The sequence below is a fragment of the Pholcus phalangioides genome, unplaced genomic scaffold (genome assembly GCF_987345545.1).
Source record: "Pholcus phalangioides strain wild (caught in Gottingen) unplaced genomic scaffold, Ppha-v1.0 ptg000014l_1, whole genome shotgun sequence".
Classification (NCBI taxonomy): Eukaryota; Metazoa; Arthropoda; class Arachnida; order Araneae; family Pholcidae; genus Pholcus; species Pholcus phalangioides.
The window spans coordinates 6,714,470-6,733,962 of NW_028301607.1; the positions used below are offsets into that span (position 1 = coordinate 6,714,470).

The 19,493-nt window shown below is 40.2% G+C and overlaps 1 protein-coding gene and 1 non-coding gene across 3 annotated transcripts in view; one reads left to right on the forward strand and one right to left on the reverse strand.

Annotated features, from left to right (window-relative positions):
* Positions 1-4,213, reverse strand: part of LKRSDH (lysine ketoglutarate reductase/saccharopine dehydrogenase) — a 40,763-nt gene extending 36,550 nt beyond the window's left edge. Inside the window, exons 1-3 of one of the 2 annotated variants that reach the window (XM_089241619.1) lie at positions 4,095-4,213; positions 1,878-1,977; positions 204-341 (exon numbers count right to left, since the gene is read on the reverse strand). In XM_089241619.1, coding sequence (XP_089097745.1) covers positions 204-341; positions 1,878-1,970 — 231 coding nt within the window. In that variant the 5' untranslated portion in view covers positions 1,971-1,977; positions 4,095-4,213. Of the gene's footprint in view, positions 1-203; positions 342-1,877; positions 1,978-3,636; positions 3,774-4,094 lie in introns of those variants that run through there. The other variant, XM_089241620.1, reaches the window with a different exon arrangement.
* A 13,142-nt stretch (positions 4,214-17,355) lies between these two features.
* Positions 17,356-17,428, forward strand: TRNAT-UGU (transfer RNA threonine (anticodon UGU)). The gene has a single exon. It is a non-coding gene; the product is annotated as a tRNA-Thr (tRNA).
* The last annotated feature ends 2,065 nt before the right edge of the window (positions 17,429-19,493 follow it).

Below are 19,493 nucleotides of genomic sequence, written 5' to 3' on the forward strand. Positions count from 1 at the left end.
TCTTTTTTTAGGAGTATTTTCCATTCAACAATACATGTGAAATATTTTAATCCAATATTCCATTAAGGAATTTTATAAAACTAGAATTTTTTCAGCCGATTTTAGATTTTTGCTGAATCAAGCAAGATTATCATTTATTGATTAATTAAAACTAATTGTGATCCAATAGAGGTACAAAATTGATGTTATCTTCCCATTAGTACCTGCATAGGATAAGCTCTTCTGTTCGACGGTTGAATGATAACCTTAACTCCAGATTTCACCAATTGCTTGACTTGAGTCGGAGCTAATGGTGCTCGCCTCTCCCAAACCGAAGCATCTTCACGTCTTATTGCCAGCACCTAATAAAAGAAATGAATACATTTACATAAGATATGCTTGGTAGAAAACAAAACTAAAGATCTTTAAGGAAGTTTTGGCTCTTTAACCAGGACAGTCAATACATCAGTCTTCAACTAAGATGGTTCATATGTCAATTCTTGTTTGGACATGTATGCCTTTCAAGCAGCAGAACTCCGTTGTAAAGCTTTTCTTTATTTTAACTGATAAAAGAGCTACTCCTATTAGATGAATTAAATCTGGGTAGTTAATTTATTCTGAACAGTAAATAAAAGCTAGTATGCCTTTATTCTCCCCTCCATTAATTGGTATTTAACGATAAACATTATAGAAAATTCTGGAGCTTCTGCCATGTAAGAAGAGATTTAGTTTTTTTTTAATGTTTTTTCATTGGGGGAGTATATGCAAGTTTTTTTCATTTTCTCAAATTTCTTTCGTTCCTTCATTATTGTTCATTAATTTCGCCGCACTTCATAGCAGGCAACCATAGTTGTTATAGACCAGTGTTTCTCAATCTTTCTTAATACAAGGATCAGTAAAATATCTGAAACAATTTGGCGGGACCACTTATGTCTCGTATTACAGGACATTCCTGTAATTGATTTTTTTATACATTTGTCTAGTTTTTTCAATGACAATAACTTATTTGAATTTTAAATATTTACTAAAGTACACAGCATTTTCATAATTAAATTATAATTATGGTATAAGTTATAAATATTCCCCAAAGCAGAATGTTTAGCACTGTTCTGCGACGAGCCCTCTTTACTGGAAATGTTCTGAGGTAAAAATTCCCATACATGTAATAGTGTTTTTTTGCACTTTTTCTTAAATTCTTCCAAATTGTTTTGCAGTAGCGCTAATTGTTCTGCGACATGCTGCGTAAATATTCATCTCACATAATTGTCAGGTTTAACATCTTTTTTTTTCTTCTTTTTTTTGGAATGCTAATTACAATTGGGGTAATTGTGTCTACTTCTGACAATTTTTTTGATGATAATTGATGTACAGTATTTTAAGAATTATTATGCAAAATCTCAGTTTACCATATTTTTCTCAATGAAATAGGTCATGAGAGATATTTGAAAATTTCTTACCTCTGAGAAATACATTTCTGCTTACTGCGATTTGTAGTAGCCTTTTATTTCTACACTCTTCAACAGTTTTGATAATAATTAGCAAATTACATTTAAAGTAACAAATTGTGATTTTTTTTGCAAAATTTAGTGTCATCTAGTAGATTAAGGATTGCAATTGCCTGCATTCTCCTTGATGATGCATGGTGAACCTGACATTATTAATTGCAACAAGTGAATAATTTCATCAAGTCTGCTAGCGAACCACTTTTGGTCCATGAACCAGATTAAGAAACACTGCTATAGACAAATATACTTCTATCAGCAACCTGATTATGGCCATGACTGTTTGTATTTGTAGCAATACATTGTGACAAAGTATTTTTCATTAAAAAATATTTGTAGATAAGACCCGATAATTGAACCGAGTCTGTTATAAGCAAGTGCAACTGTATAACATACCTTCCCGGCCAACGAACTGCATCTTCTACATTCCCCATGTATTTTGGAAAAACTACTAGAAAAATGTTTCAATTCACTTCGTATGCGCCACATGATCGACCTTATAAAATAGTAAAGAAAGAATATTAAAATTACAAGCAATTCATACACTTGTTAATTTAAATTCGAATTTTGCAATGAAACATATTTTTTGTCCTGCACTGACTAATAAGAACCTAAAGACTTATTCCCGTAAAGGACACTTCAGGTCTGCTAAACCATAAGTTCCAATTTTCATTACAACGACCCATACGATAATAAGTGCACAGAAATGTGAGCATTTCATAATGCAAATTATTAAAACAGAGATAACACACAAATAGTACTGGAAAATCTTGATAAATTTCGAAGCAATTGTAAAAATTTCATAAAAATATTCTTTTAATGGTGAAAAAAAGATTTTCAAAATAATAGAAGGTAGACCTATCGATCAATTACTGGAGTTACCACTGGCATGCTTCTATTAAACTAATAAGGATGCCAATAAATGGAATAGCTTACCTCAGGGGACTCGTGAGCAACACTTGATACGTTTAAAAAGAAATAAAAGCATATTAGGATAAATAGAGGAGCTATCCGTACTTAGATGAGACAACCATAATTTTTTTATGGGCATTGTGTATATTTATATTTTATCATAATTATTCGTTTTTTTATTGCTCTTATTGGGTTGCGGTATTTTTATGATATAATTTGGGTATATATATTCGACAACCATATTTTTATGGGCATCGTATTTCAACCACCTTGTTGAGCAATTTATCTGTCGCAACCTTTATATTTGTACTTAACTAAATGTTTGGCCAGCCAAAAAAATTCACAAATTTTAATACCACACCCCTTTGTAATGTCGATGGAGAGATTAAAGGGTGAATTTGTGCTTCCCCCTTTGGTCTGGCACACTGAACCTACCTGATCTCTTTAAGTTGTGATCCTGTTCTGCCCAACATCACTTCCGCCCAGGGCCCATGGTTTTGTTAGGATCGTCCTGCCTGAAGAATACCCATGTCAGGCACAGATCCAGGAGACGATGTGATGTGAAGGTGGAATTGCATAAGTTTGCTTGATTGTCCTGCATCTTACGAGACAAACTTTCCACCCATACCATTTGGCTCTTGGGAGAGGACGGTTGCTGTCAGACACCCCCCCCCCCCCATTTGCACTTGAGCAAAGGCAGAAATCTTCAGCTACAAATGGAGTGGAGGCAGTCATCTTCAGCTGCGAATGAAACGAAGACAGCCACCTTCAGCTGCGAATGAAGCGGAGGCAGCTGTTTTCAGCTGTGAATGAAGCTGAGGCAGATATCTTCAGCTGTGAACGGAGTAGAGGGAAGCGGATCCAGTGCGATGCATCTGAGACTTATTGCATAGATGTGTTAGAAGCTTTTATGGGACAGATAAATTTTCTCCTTATTATTGGGCTCTTGGGAGGGGAAATCACCGCCTCAGCCCCCCCCCCCCTGAATTCATGCTCGCCTCTCATGGCCCCCACAAGGGTGAAGAAGCTGACAGGGCTCCAGCTAGACAGTGGTGGGGGCTGAGAAAAATCTTTGTATTTCAGTTTCTTTTTTTTACTTAACAAATACATTATGGTGGGCAGGGTGAAAATTCCTGGCCTGGAAGCCCGGCCATAGGATGTGAGGAATCATGAAGGGCCCCCCCCCCTCCCATCAAGACGCAAATGGCATCATAAACGGAATATAAATGCATGAAATACTTACAAGCATTAGCATATACAAGGCACCTTAAAGAAACAATTCTCTCAATCAGATTAAAATATGGATCATATTTCGTCGCGAGATTTTTTTCTCCCCCTTCACTTAGGTATCTAAAAAGAATAATTATCTATGGAGATAACGATAAAAAAAGATAATGAAAAACTTTCTATCCACGACACGGAGATAAGAGAGAGATAAATTCTTTTTTTTATTATTAATATTTTCTCTATCGGGTACGCACTTGTAATGATTAATGTTTTTCTTTGGTTCAAGGTCGAGCACTTGTTGATCCGCATGTGTTACTACGCTCTCTCTCCAGTCTCTTTTTTTCCCGAGTTAATAAACACATGAACCGGCTTCCCCAGCATCAACAACGTGCTTTCGATTTGCTCGGCATGTTAGTAAGAAAAATTACATAATCATTTACATGCATGATTGATATATATATACATAATATTTACCTTATTTTTCGGTGGGAAAAGGATTCACCAGTTGCGTAAACTCAAAACAGCCGCCACTGGCGAAAAAGTAACGTGGTCGTCGTGGCGCGATGTTTCTTCCTTCTTCTGTTTTCTTTTTCAAGGCCTTTCTTTCTTTATTTAATGAATGCTAGCGCCATCTTCTTAATATGTTAGAAACTAAACAGATATCTGTCACGGATTGTCAAACCGAGCGCCGTGGCTCTGTATCGGGCGGGAACCGAAAAGAGCCTAGGTCGGGTAAGGGCATTTACCAGGAAGGGGGGGACGCAAGGGCCCCCAGCCTGCCAGCCTGTATGGTGGTAGATGGCCCGCTTTAAGGGCCAGGCATCCTCGTAAAATTCTAATTCTGGTTCTGGGTAAGGGCAACACCTTCTAGAACAAGCTGTTAGTTCTGCTTTAGAAGGTATTGGTAAGGGAAACACCCCCCCCCCCCCACATAGATAAGATCATGGCCCCCACAAGGGGTGGGGTGGCAAGGCTCCAGCCCTGGGGCCCCCAGGATAAATTTTCATTATTTTTTGTTTTTCACGCTATAAATCCACCATAAAAGGGCCCGTGAAAGTCTGGTCGGGGGGGCCTGCAAAAGATCCCAGCCTAGCGGCCCTACTCCAGGATGTGGGGGCCATGGGTAAGATCTTACATACGGGGGTGTTGGTGGGGGGGGGGGAGATGAAAATTCGAAAAGAAAAATTGACGCAGAAAGATGGAGACAAGTTCAGGAAAAGGGACAAAGATCATGAGCGGATAATACGGGGAGGGGGGCACCCTGTGCAGTGCCGTCTTAACCCATCACTGAGTGTGACGCATGAACCCACTCGGGCACGGTCCGGGGGGGGGGGGGCTTAAGAGAAGAGGGGCCTCACAAAAATTAGTTCCGGTTGAAATTTTCTAGAATTTACCAAGTAGGGCCTCAGAAAAACCACTTGACTGAGGGACCATGATGCTCTTTTCAGACGGCCCTGTCCCAGCGTCAATATTCCGTCGACTGTATATGCATTATATATATACAGTCGAATCCTGTTATAACGAACCCCAAAAGACCGGAGGAATCACTTCGTTAAAACGAAATTTCGTTATAAAGGAATTCCAGGTTACCTACATTGTTCCTATGTAAACTTATTTGGGGGATTAGAAAAGTGTTCGTTAAAACGAGATTTTCGCTATAACGGTATTCGTTAAAACGGGATTCGACTGTAGACGAATTTAATGCTCCTTCCATCATGCTCCTCCCAGCTTTCATTATTGTGTTCCCCAGCTTTATCAGACACAAAGGGTGCTCAACCTTTAGGAGTGTGTGGGTCACTTCATTGGCATGAGAACGTGTCGTGGGCCACTTAAGTGATCTGGAACAGCGCTGCAATCTGTAGATGTACCGCGGGTCACTCAAGTTATCTGTAAATGTGCCGCAGATCACTTGAGTGATGTGTAAATGTGCCACTGGTCACTTGAATGATCTGGAACTGTGTCGCGGGTCACTCAAGTGATCTGTATATATACATACTGCTGGTCCCATATTGATCCAGAAATGTGTCGCGGGGGCATGGGTTGAGCCTGTGTATGTCCTGAGGCAAGGATAGCTACAGGGGCGGCTCTGGGGCCGTGTGGGTGCCAAATCTGAGATGAAACGACGAAAAAAATTAAGAGAAATTACTAATTCTGTCCACTCTAGAAGGGGCACCAAATCCAAAGTGAAAGGGCAAAAAAAAATTTAATTGACCAAACAAAATTAAGGGAAATTATTATTTCGGTCCCCTGCAGGAGGGGCCGGTGAAATTTTTTTTTAAAATTAGGAATTGTTGGGATCAGTGTTCGCCGTACGCATCTAGACGCGTGATCAACGCATTCAAATTCAATTTCACCCCTCCAAATTTCGTTGAGGAGTGAAAATACTCCTCCAAATTTTAGGTTATTTTTTTTTAATAGAGTTATTTCCCACTGGTAAATAAAAAAAATACCCCTCTATTCAACAGAAACACCCCTTTAAAGTTTTCAGAGGAGTGAAAGTACTCTTCAAGATTATTTCTTCACTGGTTGTGGAATCAGCATGAATTGGGAGCGGGTGTGGGCAGAGGCGGATTTAACGACGGGCGCACCGCGACATCTCTCTATAAAGCGCCCTGAAAAACCAAACCTTAAATCTTTTTTTCCAATTTAAGGCGTCCAATATTTTCTTTTGCGCCCGGGGCCTCGACCGACTTTCATCCGCCACTGGGTGTTGGAAGGGGGCACCGTGAATAGGTTCTGTACGTGTCTGGATGTCGGGCTGCTCGAGACCTTATTTTTTACACTCATCGAGACCAGCGGCGTCGGAGCCGGGGGTGCTGTGGGTGCTCCAGCACCCACGGTAATTTGTGACATGGATCCGAGCACCCCCAGAATTGATACAGAAATTAAAAATTTCCGATATAAAACTAAAGACGAGCACCCACAGTTTCGAAACACTTCCGACGCCCCTGATCGAGACTTTATAAGCCGCTTCAGAGGGAAAAATGCAATACGTTGCCATTCGCGCAAAATGTCATAGGGCGCAAAATGTCACACGTGTTTCCGTGTTGTGTAAAAATGTCATAATATCACAACGACATTTTTACAGCTGTCTATTGGTCAGAAACAAATGACGAACGGCAACGAACCCCGCATTTAAGGTAATAGAAATAAAAAATACACGCACACACATCAAACACATTTTTTGTAGTAAATAAGGTGTCAGCTTCAAAAGTATATTTCTGGGGGGTGTTTCTTCCCCGTAAATTTTGAACTTTTTATCAATACTGGAATTCTGAATTCTCATTAATTTTATATAGAACTAGCTATAATACCCGGCGTTGCCCGGGTTTTCTTCAATGGAGCTGTTAGAAACACGTGATATCTCCCTCTTTCTTTGAGGGACCATGCAAACCGTGTCTAAAGTTAACCAATATGGCGACTTCCTGCGCGACTCATGAAATAACCAAATCTAGATTTAAAGAAACGTGGAAATGAAGAGTTTCCCCCCCCCCCTTTTTTTTGATGGACGCTAGGTATTTCGATTCCCTCCCCCTGAACTTCAAGTTATCCCCGTCTCTGCCTGTTTCAGCTTCCAAAAATGCTTAATTAAAGCTGTGGAATTTTTTCGATGTACTTTATGGGCCCATAATTAATTTTAAAACATCCTAAACTATGAATTTATGCAGTTGAATATCAAAAGACAATACGGAGACATTAATTTTCATGCTTGAGAAGATGTAAATAAAAAGTTGAAATCAGTGTTATTGCATGAATGTCCAACTCAAAGTAGGTCCGGCTAATTAATTATTTCATATTTAATCTCCTGGGCTTCGTATATCTATAAGCGAACTCAATATTTCAAAAATCGAGATTTCAATACAATTTTTAAAATTATTGATGTGACAGAAAAAGCCACTAAATTTCCGCATTTATACAGTAGAATCGGCAATTATAACACTGATTTCTAGGAGGATCACCCTTTTCCTGACCCTCAAAGCGATGCTGGTGATGATTATGACATCTATTCCAAAAGCCTCATTACTGAGAGTATTGAAAATGTGGCGAACCATTATAAAGGCATAAACTATTATACATAACTGGCAGCATTAAAGAAATGACAAACCATTGTAAAGGCATATGCATGTCTGAAACGCATTGCTAGGGAACTACGGTAACCAAAGTAAACGTTCGGAAAGTGATTGTTGAGGTCCAAAAACCATTGTTGTCCGACAGTTTTTTGCCCATTTGGGGCACTTGCCCTGCTCTGACGAAATTTTGAAGTAGCCTATCGTTCAATAAGTCGGGTCCCATTTGGTATATATGCAAAATTTGGCGACGATCGATCTAAAATTGTAGATTTGTATAGAGAACATACATACACACAGACACACAGACAGACAGAAAATCAATTTTATACAGTATATATAGATTCGGAATTTTCATCAATTCTGAATTTTTTCAATTGCTTATGGAATTCTGATTTTTTTCATCGGTTTTGGAATTCTGAGTGTTCATCAATTCTGGAATTGAATTCCGACATTTTTCATCAAGTCTGGAATTCTGAATTTTCATCCATTTTCTGAATTTTTATTAATTCTGGAACTTGGAATCTTTGTCCTCCTACAATATTCGGATGTAAGGAGCCCCGAAATTATCAGGACGCCTCTGGTCCCGCACAATATTTTTTCGCTGGGACCTGCGTCTGGTGAGGGCGACCCTGGTGAGGCACGATGATGATGTTGTCAACTTACAGTGGAACCTCCCTTAACCCCTTTAGCGGACACCTCCAACATTTAACAAAAACTTCTGATCCCCGGCTCCGGTGGAATAGGGCTTTAATATATTTTACTCCCCGTTCGCGGACAGTAAAATCCCTTCGGGACCCTAGCCATGTTTTGGTTTGGTGGCGGACAGTAAAATCAGGCAAACTCTAATTTTATTTGAATTTTTGTTCATAAATAGGATTTTTATGTTTTGTTCATAAATAGGATTTTTATGTTTTGTTCATAAATTTATCATATTCAGTGGTGATTAGGTATAATCAAAAGCTCGTATTGGTAAATACTGTATGATAATCCGTCAATTAATTACTTGATTAACTGAACATAACTATGGTCCAAGAATGATGCTGATTCCGAATGGTAACGTTGGATGGTTTTGTTTGCAGATGTTGATATGTGTGAAGAAAGCCAATATAAAAGTGTCAATTCTAGAATTCTGAATTTTCATCATTTCGAAATTGAATTCTGGAGTCTTTATCAATTCTAGAATTCTGAATTTCCATCAATTCTTGAATTCTGAACTTTAATCAATTTTCTGAAATATGAATGAGAATTAATGAACATTTATTTCTCTTCTTCACACTTATTTTAATTTAATTTAATGTGTAGTGCATGCACGTATCATGTACGGGGAAAAAAATTAATTGGTTTAATGAAGAGAGAAGAAAGGTTATATTTTTTTCCATATTCATCAGACTTTACTTGGAAATTATGCATAATCACCGGTAAAAGTGATAAATGTAGTGAAACTTAATGAAACTTTTTTTATCGAGACTATTGATGGTTATGCACAACCACCGGTGTATCATTTTTACGCGCAGTAGAATATAGGAACCAATTGCCGCCGAAGCCAAACGTCGTATAAACGAGGTTCTGCTGTATATCGTGCCTCCCCAATAGCGGACAAAAGTTTTGGTCCCATGGGTTTCCGTTATCGAGAGGTTTTACTGCATATGCATATTCACTCAGTCGGCTCCGTCAATGACGCTGGGGCCACACTTCTTCTCCCATGGTTTTGTGAACTGTTCACCCCCTGATTCAGCACAATTAAAATATCGAAAACAGGTGCCAATTTAGGCATCCAAATGGGCCCAAAAAAATTGCGTGCTCTTGGCGCGTGCCCGTTTGCTCATGCGAGAAACAGCTCCTGTGTAGAAAATGTGGCATGTATCGGAATGTGACTTGATCTCATTATACATTTAACAGACAACTCTGTCAAAGCCTCGCGGTCTACTAGGAAGCTCTGGCTCTGCCTTTGCCATCAGGGAACAGTAATTGCCCCCCCCCCCTTCGTCCCTTGTACAAAGATTCGCAATATTCTCCCCCTTTCCCGAATATTCTTTTATGTATCTGGAATTCCGAGTGGGGAGAACCTGCGGACACAGAAAAAAGAAGAAAAACCTGAGCATGTAGGTTATTTTATTAAAGAGCAAAAGAAATCGAAATTCTCTCGGATGAATTTAAAAACTACAGCACATTCAGACATTGATATACTCAAGAATTGCAAGGCGGGGTTATTAGACATTAGCAATGGAAACCTATCTTATCACGTTCCGAATAAGCCAGGGTCATCTTTTAGCGGTTTCATATCAAACAGGCATGTTCTTTGAATTTATTTTATTCCATTCCGTCACTGTTTTATCAGGTTATCACTTCATGGCCTCCTTATGACGTCAATAAAACTACGGGAAAAATATAAAAAAGACAAGAATCTGCCGATTAAGCATTGAATGGGGAAATCTAAGAACGGGCAGTGTATGTTAAAACTTTATCAAAAACGAAACAGATACGTTCGTACGCAAGATACTATGAGCTGTGCGACGATTGAAAAAAAAAACAACTATATTTTTATCTCTTGAATAAAATAAAATTGACTTTTTTTTTCACCCGTTTTAACAACAATCACAATTATTATCTAAGCTATTTTCAGAGATAATCTGAGATTCAGATCTAGAAATTGCAATCAAGAAATCTAGTAAAATGATAATCTCACGTAGTTATCTGAGTGCTTTAATTCTATCAATCTATGTACCGAAGATTCTTGCTGGGCGCGGTAGGCCATTACCTCCTAGATACAAACCTCTAGGACAGCGGTTCTCAACCGGTGCTCCGTGTGAACTCCCAAGGGGCTCCGCTGTAGCTCGAGAAAAATACCAAAAAAAAAAGTAAATTCGGAAAAAATAATTATAAGTATTTTTGAATAATAATATTAAATCAGTAACTCTTTGATGAATGAATGAAAAATAGGCCTAACGGGGCTCCTCCACAGAAATTATATACCAGGAAGGGCTACGCGAGTCAAAAAAGGTTGAGAACCGCTGCTCTAGGAGGTACTGGGTAGGCCAGGTCGATAAGATACTCGCCTAAAGTACCAAAGGTTGTCTCGACTCTTCGCGAGTTCGATACCATTTTCGTCCTTGTCGGAAGGAAACTTTCCTAACACACGGGGGCAGGGCCGCAACTAGGGGACGCAGGCGGATCTCGTGCCCCGGGCGCTGGACCAGAGGGGGCACCTCTTCATTACAAGAGGGCGCCAAAATGCCCCGGGTGACCAAGCATCTAGTTGCGGCATACAGCAGATACGGCAACATGACCACAGATAAAGATTGCTACCGCAGGGAGTCTCACATCGAGGGGTTGAAGCATCAGCCTCTCGGCGAGTATATAAAAAAAAAGACTGCCGTTCGGAATCAGCTATTAATTGTAAGTCACAGTCAGCCGCTGTGGTGGTCGAGTGGTCAAAGTACGGACTCGCATCGCGAGGACCCGGGTTCGAACCACAGCGGTGGTTGGTGTTCTGTGGTTTCCAACTTCAAGGCACGAAAATGCGAGCCGATCTCCTCGTTAAAAAGTCTCACCTCAGTGAGAGCAACAGCAGGCCTACAACGGTACAAATATTCAATCACTATTCACTCACAATTTGAAATATCGATGAAACAAAAAAATTCACACACAACATATACGCATGAGTATATGTTGGAATCATAGACTGTTAGGTGCACTCCACTTCTCTCACTGGCACAACTCAATAGGTAGTAAGTTGTCCATGGCGATAGACTGGAGTTGTACACGGCTTGAAAGAAACGAAAAGGTCACGGTCTAATGACTCTTGCGTGCAGAAAACGACCTTGGTGCGACAAAAATAAATAATCAATATAATTTCTTGCCCATTTTCTTTGGTGGCGTATAATAATTATTTTTTACGCCGCCAAAGACTAGTTAATTAATTAACTGCAGATTAATCTGCAGATGCAATCTTGAACAAAAAAAGTAATCACTCATTCCCCCATACCTGAGAGCCGTCCTGAGAGAAACAAGTGGTCGCACCGGGCCCCGCGATTTGGGAATAATTGGTTGCTGCTCTTAAGCCGGGTTTTCCTAGGAGCAGGGTTTCTATGCCGCGTGCAACGTGAATCGCCCAGTGCGACACGCCATCCACTCACCAATAAGAAAAGCAGTATGACTGTTCTCCTCAGGGCCGGATTAAGATGTTTTAAGGCCCTAAGCACATAAATGACTTTGGTGCCCCCCTCCCCCTCCTACTATCAATGGGAAAAAAAAACCATTGAATGAAACTTTATATTTCAGATGTAACTAATCTAAGACCAGCCGTGGATCCAGGAGTAGGGTGGGGAGTAATCACCCCCTCCCAAAATCCGGATAATATGGTAAGACTTTGCCTGTCCCGTAAAATACAGGACAATCCTACAATCTTACACACAATTAGCCACCCCTCCTGACTCATCGCTGTGAATCCGTGACTGTGTCTAAGGGTAAATATATGATCTGGATATCTCTGAGCACTGACTTTATTTATCTAAAAGCTTTCTCCTACTTTTTCTGGTTCAAAGTCTTTGATGACATCTTTAAAACTAATGCTACCTGCCACATTTGTGTCTATACTTAGTAGAGATATGAGCCATCATATAGTTTTACATACTTTAATCGCGGAAATGCACCCTCAATCTAAAAGTGTTTTTTCCACATTATTTACTTCTTAACTCAACGCATCTTGAATTTTCCTTTCAGTGTTTTGATTCTAGCTTTGAAATTACAATGTTAAATTTTATTGGTTTTTCCATCCCCAAATTCAGCTTTTGATCTCTCTGTACTTTTCTTGATTAAAATTTCTTATGAAAAATTTGTTAAAAGATTAATTTTTAAAGTTATGCAAGATAGAGACATGCATGTCAATTTTACCTTTTTTTTTCCTTTTGAATTGCCAAAATACACGTTTTCAAACTTTTTTTTCATTTTTTTTAGATAGAACATGGATTTACTATATGGGGTGGCCTCTTTTAATTCGCCCTACATCTCATCAACTATTTGTCGTAGAGGTAAGGTTCCAATTTGAAAAATGCTAAAAATGTGTCCAGAAACCACTCTGTTTCAGTTTTGAGAATGAAAATACAGTGTGAGACAAAATAAAAAAAAATTGATTTTACATGGACACCCTGTCCTAAAAAACCCAATTAGAAAGCTGTTTCAAATTCAAAAGTCTGCGAAAAGTTGGGAAAGAACATCGTAAATTGAGGGACAACGCCTCTTTCCCTTATTTATGCTGTTCTTTCCCAACTTGTCTCCGATCAGTACTTGGGCCCCTTTCACACGGATGCGGATGCGAGTCCGCATGCCCTTTCACGCGAGCACTAAAGGTGCGGAACGCCCGCATCTTTAGTTTGAAATTCGTGCATAAAAAATTTTTTTCGTAATTTTTGTAGTTATTTTCTCCTTCACCACTGGAATTCAGTGCCCATAGGCAGCTTAGAGCCATTCTTCGGTGGCTTAATCTAAAGCCCCATAGAATATGGGTATAAAGATGCCTTCATTCCGATCCTCAAAAGTAGTCGATGGGAGAAAATATCTTAAAATATTTTCAAAAAATTTTGAAAAAAAATCTGTTTTTTCGGAAAAATATGAAAGAAAATTCCCAAAACACCCAATGATGTTCCAAAAAAAAAAAAATCAGGGAGAATGTGACTTTCAAAAGAAACCAATAACATCACCGGTTGCATTCGCTTGAATGCATTTACTTATAGCTCAGTGACGACAGGTAAGATCGTAAAAAGTGAATTTTTCTATACTCCACTGTATAGTAATGTGCTGCCATCTAATCTCAAATTTAAAAGTGACTCATGTGGTGATGAAGTTTAAATTAGAAAAACTATATTCTTTATTCCGCTCAGTTCCTTATAAACAAAACTCATAAACTGAACTGGAAATTCAAACTGAAAGTTCGGTTATTTTATTTGAGGATAAGGAGACGTCCAAAGCAAAGAACCTCCCAATGAGCAGACGACAGACGGTTTGTTCGGTTCCCTACAAGCTAAGCTCACAAACAGAACTGGCAGTTTGAACTTCCAGTCCAGTAATTTTTTCAGGACACAAGGAGACGTCCAAAACAAGGAACCTGGAGGGAAGCAGACGACAGATATTCTGAGGCTTGATTTATATGCTGTTGGTACTGCCATAAGCTGACCATATCTCTTCGAGGAAAATACGGGACATTGGGAATTCAAATACGGGAAAATACGGGACATCGCCAATTATCGCCAGAAACGACGCCAAAACCAAACAAAGTTGCTAAATATTGTTGAATTGCGGAAAAATCACAAAGCGGGAAATGATGCATTACTGCAAATTGCAGTGAATTAAAATGTATTCCACGAAAAAAAAAAAAAAAACGTTCACCAAGGCAAATGTGGGAGATTAATATTCTCATATATAGTTGTAATTATCATAAAATAATTTATGAGTTGAAGAACAATGTCAATCTTTGACTGCAATAAAGAATAACAATTCAAGTGGGCTTCATATAAAATACGGGAAAAACCGGGACACTTTTGGCAAAAAAGTCGGGACGGCCAAAAAAAAGAAAAAAAATTCCGGGACTGGCCCGGGAAATACGGGACTAATCTAATCCAGGAATTTCAGGCAGCTCGTGCGATGATGAAAAATAAAGAGGGGGGAGTTCTTTGTTAATTTTTAGCATAAAATTTTTTAATGAGACGGAAATTTCGGTAAAAAAATTTATACAATATGGATAATCGAACAAATAAGTGAAAATACGGATTATGTGGTCTTCAGATAGGGTAACCAGATTCAAAACTGAAAAAGGAAGATGCCTGGTGCGAACCTTAGGCAGTGCCGTCTTAACGCATGCCTTCCCCCCCCTTTCCTCCCGGGCCGTGCCCGAAGGGCCTCAAGAGAAGAGGTGCTTCAGAAAAACGAGACATAGTTGAATTTTTCGAGAATTTTTCAGGTAGGACCTCCAAAAAATCCCTTGGCTCGGGGGCCCATGATGCTGTTAAGACGATCCTGCCTGTCACCCCCCCCCCTCTTCCGCCCATTGTGGGGGTCATGGAATTCCAGTACTTGATTCCTTTGCTTCTATTAATTAAACAAAAACAGCAATTACAAATTCGAAAAATGATCAGTTATCAAATTGCAACGTATATTTGATAGAGGGATGATGAAGCGCTTCAAAAGTATGACAAAAAGTTATGTCTGTTCAATATGATTCGAGCCACTATGAATTGTCAGCAGGTAGACTACGTTAATTATTGTTAATAATTTATGAATTTTGTAAAATTAATTTAAATGCCATTCCGTCTCAATGGATCGTGTTTGATTACGATCCATACTATCAGCGCCTTCCTGAAATAATGAAAGAATGAGTGTTCTTCCTGAAAAAAATTTCCCCTTCAAGATTTATGTTCCTTACTCGAAAAGTTTGTAAGTCGGGGAGCAACTACATAAACTTTTTTTAGAGGGGCCGACCGGACCTGTCTCAGATTTTTGAATTTAAATATCTCAGGGAATAATTTTGTTGGGCTGGGAAGAGAAAGAGCAACAACTGTGTCTAATTGGAAGTTAGAGGACGGGGGGGGGGGGGGATCGTATAGAAATTTAAATTTTTTTATTTTGTGCACACTGTATTTTCATCCGCAAAACCCTCACAAGGTGATTTCTGGTCACATTTTGAGAATTTTTAGAATTAGAGCCATACCACTACGACGAACAGTTGATGAGATAAAGGCTGTAACGACACTCCAAGGAGAAACAAGGGTCTGGTGCCCCGGGCGCCGGGACTACAGGGGGCGCAAATTTCACTCTTTAACCTCTCCTTCAACATTATGAGTGGGGGGGGGGGGGCGCCAAAATGCGTGCTTACCCCGGCTGACCAAGCATCTAGTTGCGGCCCTGCAAAAGGGGGCGCAAATTTAACCATTTTACCTATCCTTCAGCATTACGATGGAGGTGCCTAAATGAGTAGTTATGCCCCGGCTAACCAAGTATCCATTTGTGACCCTGCCAACAGGTATCTTATTTCAGATGAATCACCGTTATATTGTGTATTTTTTCTTTTAGATACATTCTCAAGTTTGTAATTTACACCTGGTAGAATTTCTTTCACTTCTATAGATCAAACTACACAGTTGATATACAAATATCATGTCCTTATTCTGTAGAACTTGGTTGGCCTAGCATGGGCCCATATGGGCACTTGTGGCACCGGGGTGTCAAAAGTGACAATTAGATCTGGTTCCGATTTTCAAGAGTAAATACACAAACAGGTAGGTAGGGATTTTTAGCTAGGTGAGTAATGCCTCTCTCAGAAAAATCGCTTTGTGTGTGTGGGTGTATGATAATGTTAAGACAGCCCTGGGCGTACTTTATGAAAATTGTGGAAAGCTAATCAAAAAAACTCAGCAATAATGTGTGAAGTCTAGTTTGCAATGTTATTATTTTCTCATCTTTCGTGCCATTCTTGTGATAATGATCTTCAACTATACAATCAAGTGTTCTTAAAATTTTAGGATCTTCTATCGGATGATCGATGTTGAAAAAAAATTTCACATTAGAAAAAAAAAAACCCTTTGATATATTTTTGTGGTGCCCCTTTTGTACCGATGCCCATAGGCGGAGATAGACTTGGAAGTTTGGGGGGGGGGGGCACGATGGCGATGATGTCAATTCATATATGCATTTATGCATTAGATCAGTCGACTCTACTTTTGACGCTGGGGGTAATGCTCCCCCCCCCCGTACTCCGCCCATGCTGATGCCCTAAGCACGTGCTTATTTTGCTTAATGGTTAATCCGGCCCTGCTTTTAGCCACTCCCAAGCTCTTTATCACTCTTTTGGTTCCTCACTGATCACTTGGCGTTCGTTATAACGGGATTCGACTGTATTATTAGTTTCTCATCTTTTGTGTGATAATGATCTTCAACTATAAAAATCAAGTGTTCTTAAAATTTTAGGATCTTTTCTATCGGATGATCGATGTTGAAAAAAATTGTACATTAAAAAAAAAAAATACCCTTTGATATCTTTTTGTGGTTCCCCTTTTGTACTGATATGCCGTAATAATATTTGTAAAAAAAATAATACAAATATATACACATACATTGAGTACATGTGCTTTGCCCCCCCCCCCCATCCCTCGGAAAAAGTTGAAATGACGGCCCTGAACCCGGCTTTATGGTAACAATAATTGCTTTCATAAATTCTGAATTTCCAGCCATTCTTGAAAATTGGTTTGTTACTAAAATATAAATCCTTTTTCGTAAAAAATTTGGAGTATTTTTTTTATTACTGTTTTCACTCCTCAACGAAATTCGGAGGAGTAAAAATATGTATTCTAGAAACCTTGAGAGTGAAATTGAAAATTTTGATGCGTGAATCAAAGATGCGTGAAACACGCTGCTCAGTAGACTTCCCCACAACCAGTCAGCCAATCACGCCCGACAAGAGAAAAAAGTCATCGGACGTGTTGCGCTCTGTAGGAAAACAGACATGCGTGCTTTTTCTTCATGAGTGAATGGACGGCGTGGCGCACTGAGAGTTTTCACGTTATATGCGACGTAAAAGTCCTATTCCTACAAAAACACAAATAAAAGAGAGGGGGGGGGGGAACTCAATTTTTATGTTATATATTTATAAATTATATTTAGCCGTCTTTCGCCGTGCCACCATAGCTCAGTGGTTAGAGCACTGGTCTTGTAAACCAGGGGTCGTGAGTTCAATCCTCACTGGTGGCTTGTGCGCTAAGTTTTTTTTCCCCCTCGCTAAAAGATCACATTCAAAGATCCAATCCTACACGAATGCAAGTACGGACCAATTTGGTACTGTTCCCGAATTATCGAGAAGGTTTTTTTTGGGCCCGCCACTTACTTTTGTGAATACGTCGACATTCATTTTTGAATGCTCGGTGTTTCCCAACTTTTATTATGTCGCAGAATCCCCCCCCCCCCCTCAAAGTGTTCAATGCTCCGCGGACCTCAGGCCCGTAACCAGTGCCGTCTTAACGCACGGGCCCACCCGGGCACGGCCCGGGGGCCTCACAAAAATGAGATCCGGTTGAAATTTTCTATGATTTACCAGGTAGGGCTTCCAAAAAATCCCTTGGCTCGGGGCCAATGATACTCTTAAGACTGCCCTGCCCGTAACTAGGCTGGGGCAACTGAAGCGCTGCCACATGGCCACCGAACGGCCAATTTGTGCAAAAAATGTACCCGAAAAAATTTCGCATAATAACAATAATCCTTTCAAAGGGGGCATCCAAGAAAAAATCTGCCCCCAAGAAGGCACGCTGCGGTCCTGCGGAGGCCCTTGTAGCGAAGATCAATTTCGATAATCTGCGGCATTGCCACTAGGCTGTGATCTCTGGCAGTCCCCTCGGACAGATTTTTCACGGGCTCAACTATAGTGAATTTTTAGTGTGAAAAAGAAAATTATAAGAATCATCTGGGATCTTCTGGCTGGAGTCAGTGTCAATCAGTGTCATCAATGTCCCTTGAAAGGGAACGTGCCCAACCAACACCCCCTAAAGAAGAGGGGTGTTGGCCCAACCCACATGAAATCCAAACATAGGCGGAGATAGATTTAGAAGTCTGGGGGGGGGGGCACGATCATTATTGCTGGGGGGAGGGAGGGCACGATGATGATGATGTGAATTCATATATACAAAAAAAACATTAGATTAGTCCACTCCACCGTTGATGCTGGGGGAGGGGGGGTGCAATGGTGCAATGCCCCCCCCCAAGCCCTCCCCCCCGTATCTCCATCCATGAATCCAAAATGTATTGTTTACTATGAATTTGCATATCGTAAAAAAATTACAATTTCATAGCGCTAAATGGGTGATTCATGCAGTGGTAGTAGATGAAAATCATCCCGCGGGGATCCCTTACAAAGTACATACTTACAGATTCCAAGGGGTCCGTGGACCACAGGTTGAAAAACACTCACCAAAGCCAAGGGTTTAAAACCTTTAGGAGAATGCGGTCCAATTCGTTGATTTTAAAAACGTGCCACGGGCCACTTAAGTGACCCGGAAAAGCATTGCAGATTACTTATAAATGTACATTACTTGTAAATGTGCCGCAATGATCTGTAAAAAGGCCTCGGGTCGCTTAAAATGATCTGTGAATGTACCTTGTGGGACACTTGAGTGAGCTGAAAATGAACCGCGGGCCATAGGCGGAGATAGACTTGGAAGTCTGGGGGGGGCGGCACGATGATGATGATATCAATCCATATATACATATATACATTAGATCAGTCGACTCCACCTTTGACGCTGGGGACGCCCCCCCTCCCCCCATTTAGAAAAATTTATGTCACTCGATGCTTATGATCCCACAGCTCGGGAACTCGAATGCTGGGGTGGCCTCATCATGACGATCTGATCTGGTTAAAGTTTTAGAGAGAATAAGTATGCAAATTGATATAGGCAGGTATTAACGGGTGGTCACCAGATCTGACGGGTGGTCACCATAAATGGGCCGCAGGGCGACCAAGTGCGATCTGTAAATACACTGCGGGTCACTTAAAATCCTTTGTGAATGTACTGAGGGACACTTGAGTGATCTGAAAATGTGCCGCTAGTCACTCAATCGATCTGAAAATGTGCCGCGGGCCCCTCAAATGATGTGGAACTGCACCGTGGGTCAGCGATTTAGAAATGTGCCGCTTAGTTTACGTTTACAAAGTTAGGTTAGGGTTTTTTTGGAAGTTTTTACCCTTTTAGTGTATACCCTTTTTAGTGTATTTTCAAAAGCCAGGGCCCCTCCTGACCCCCCCCCCCCCCAAATGACGGGCCTG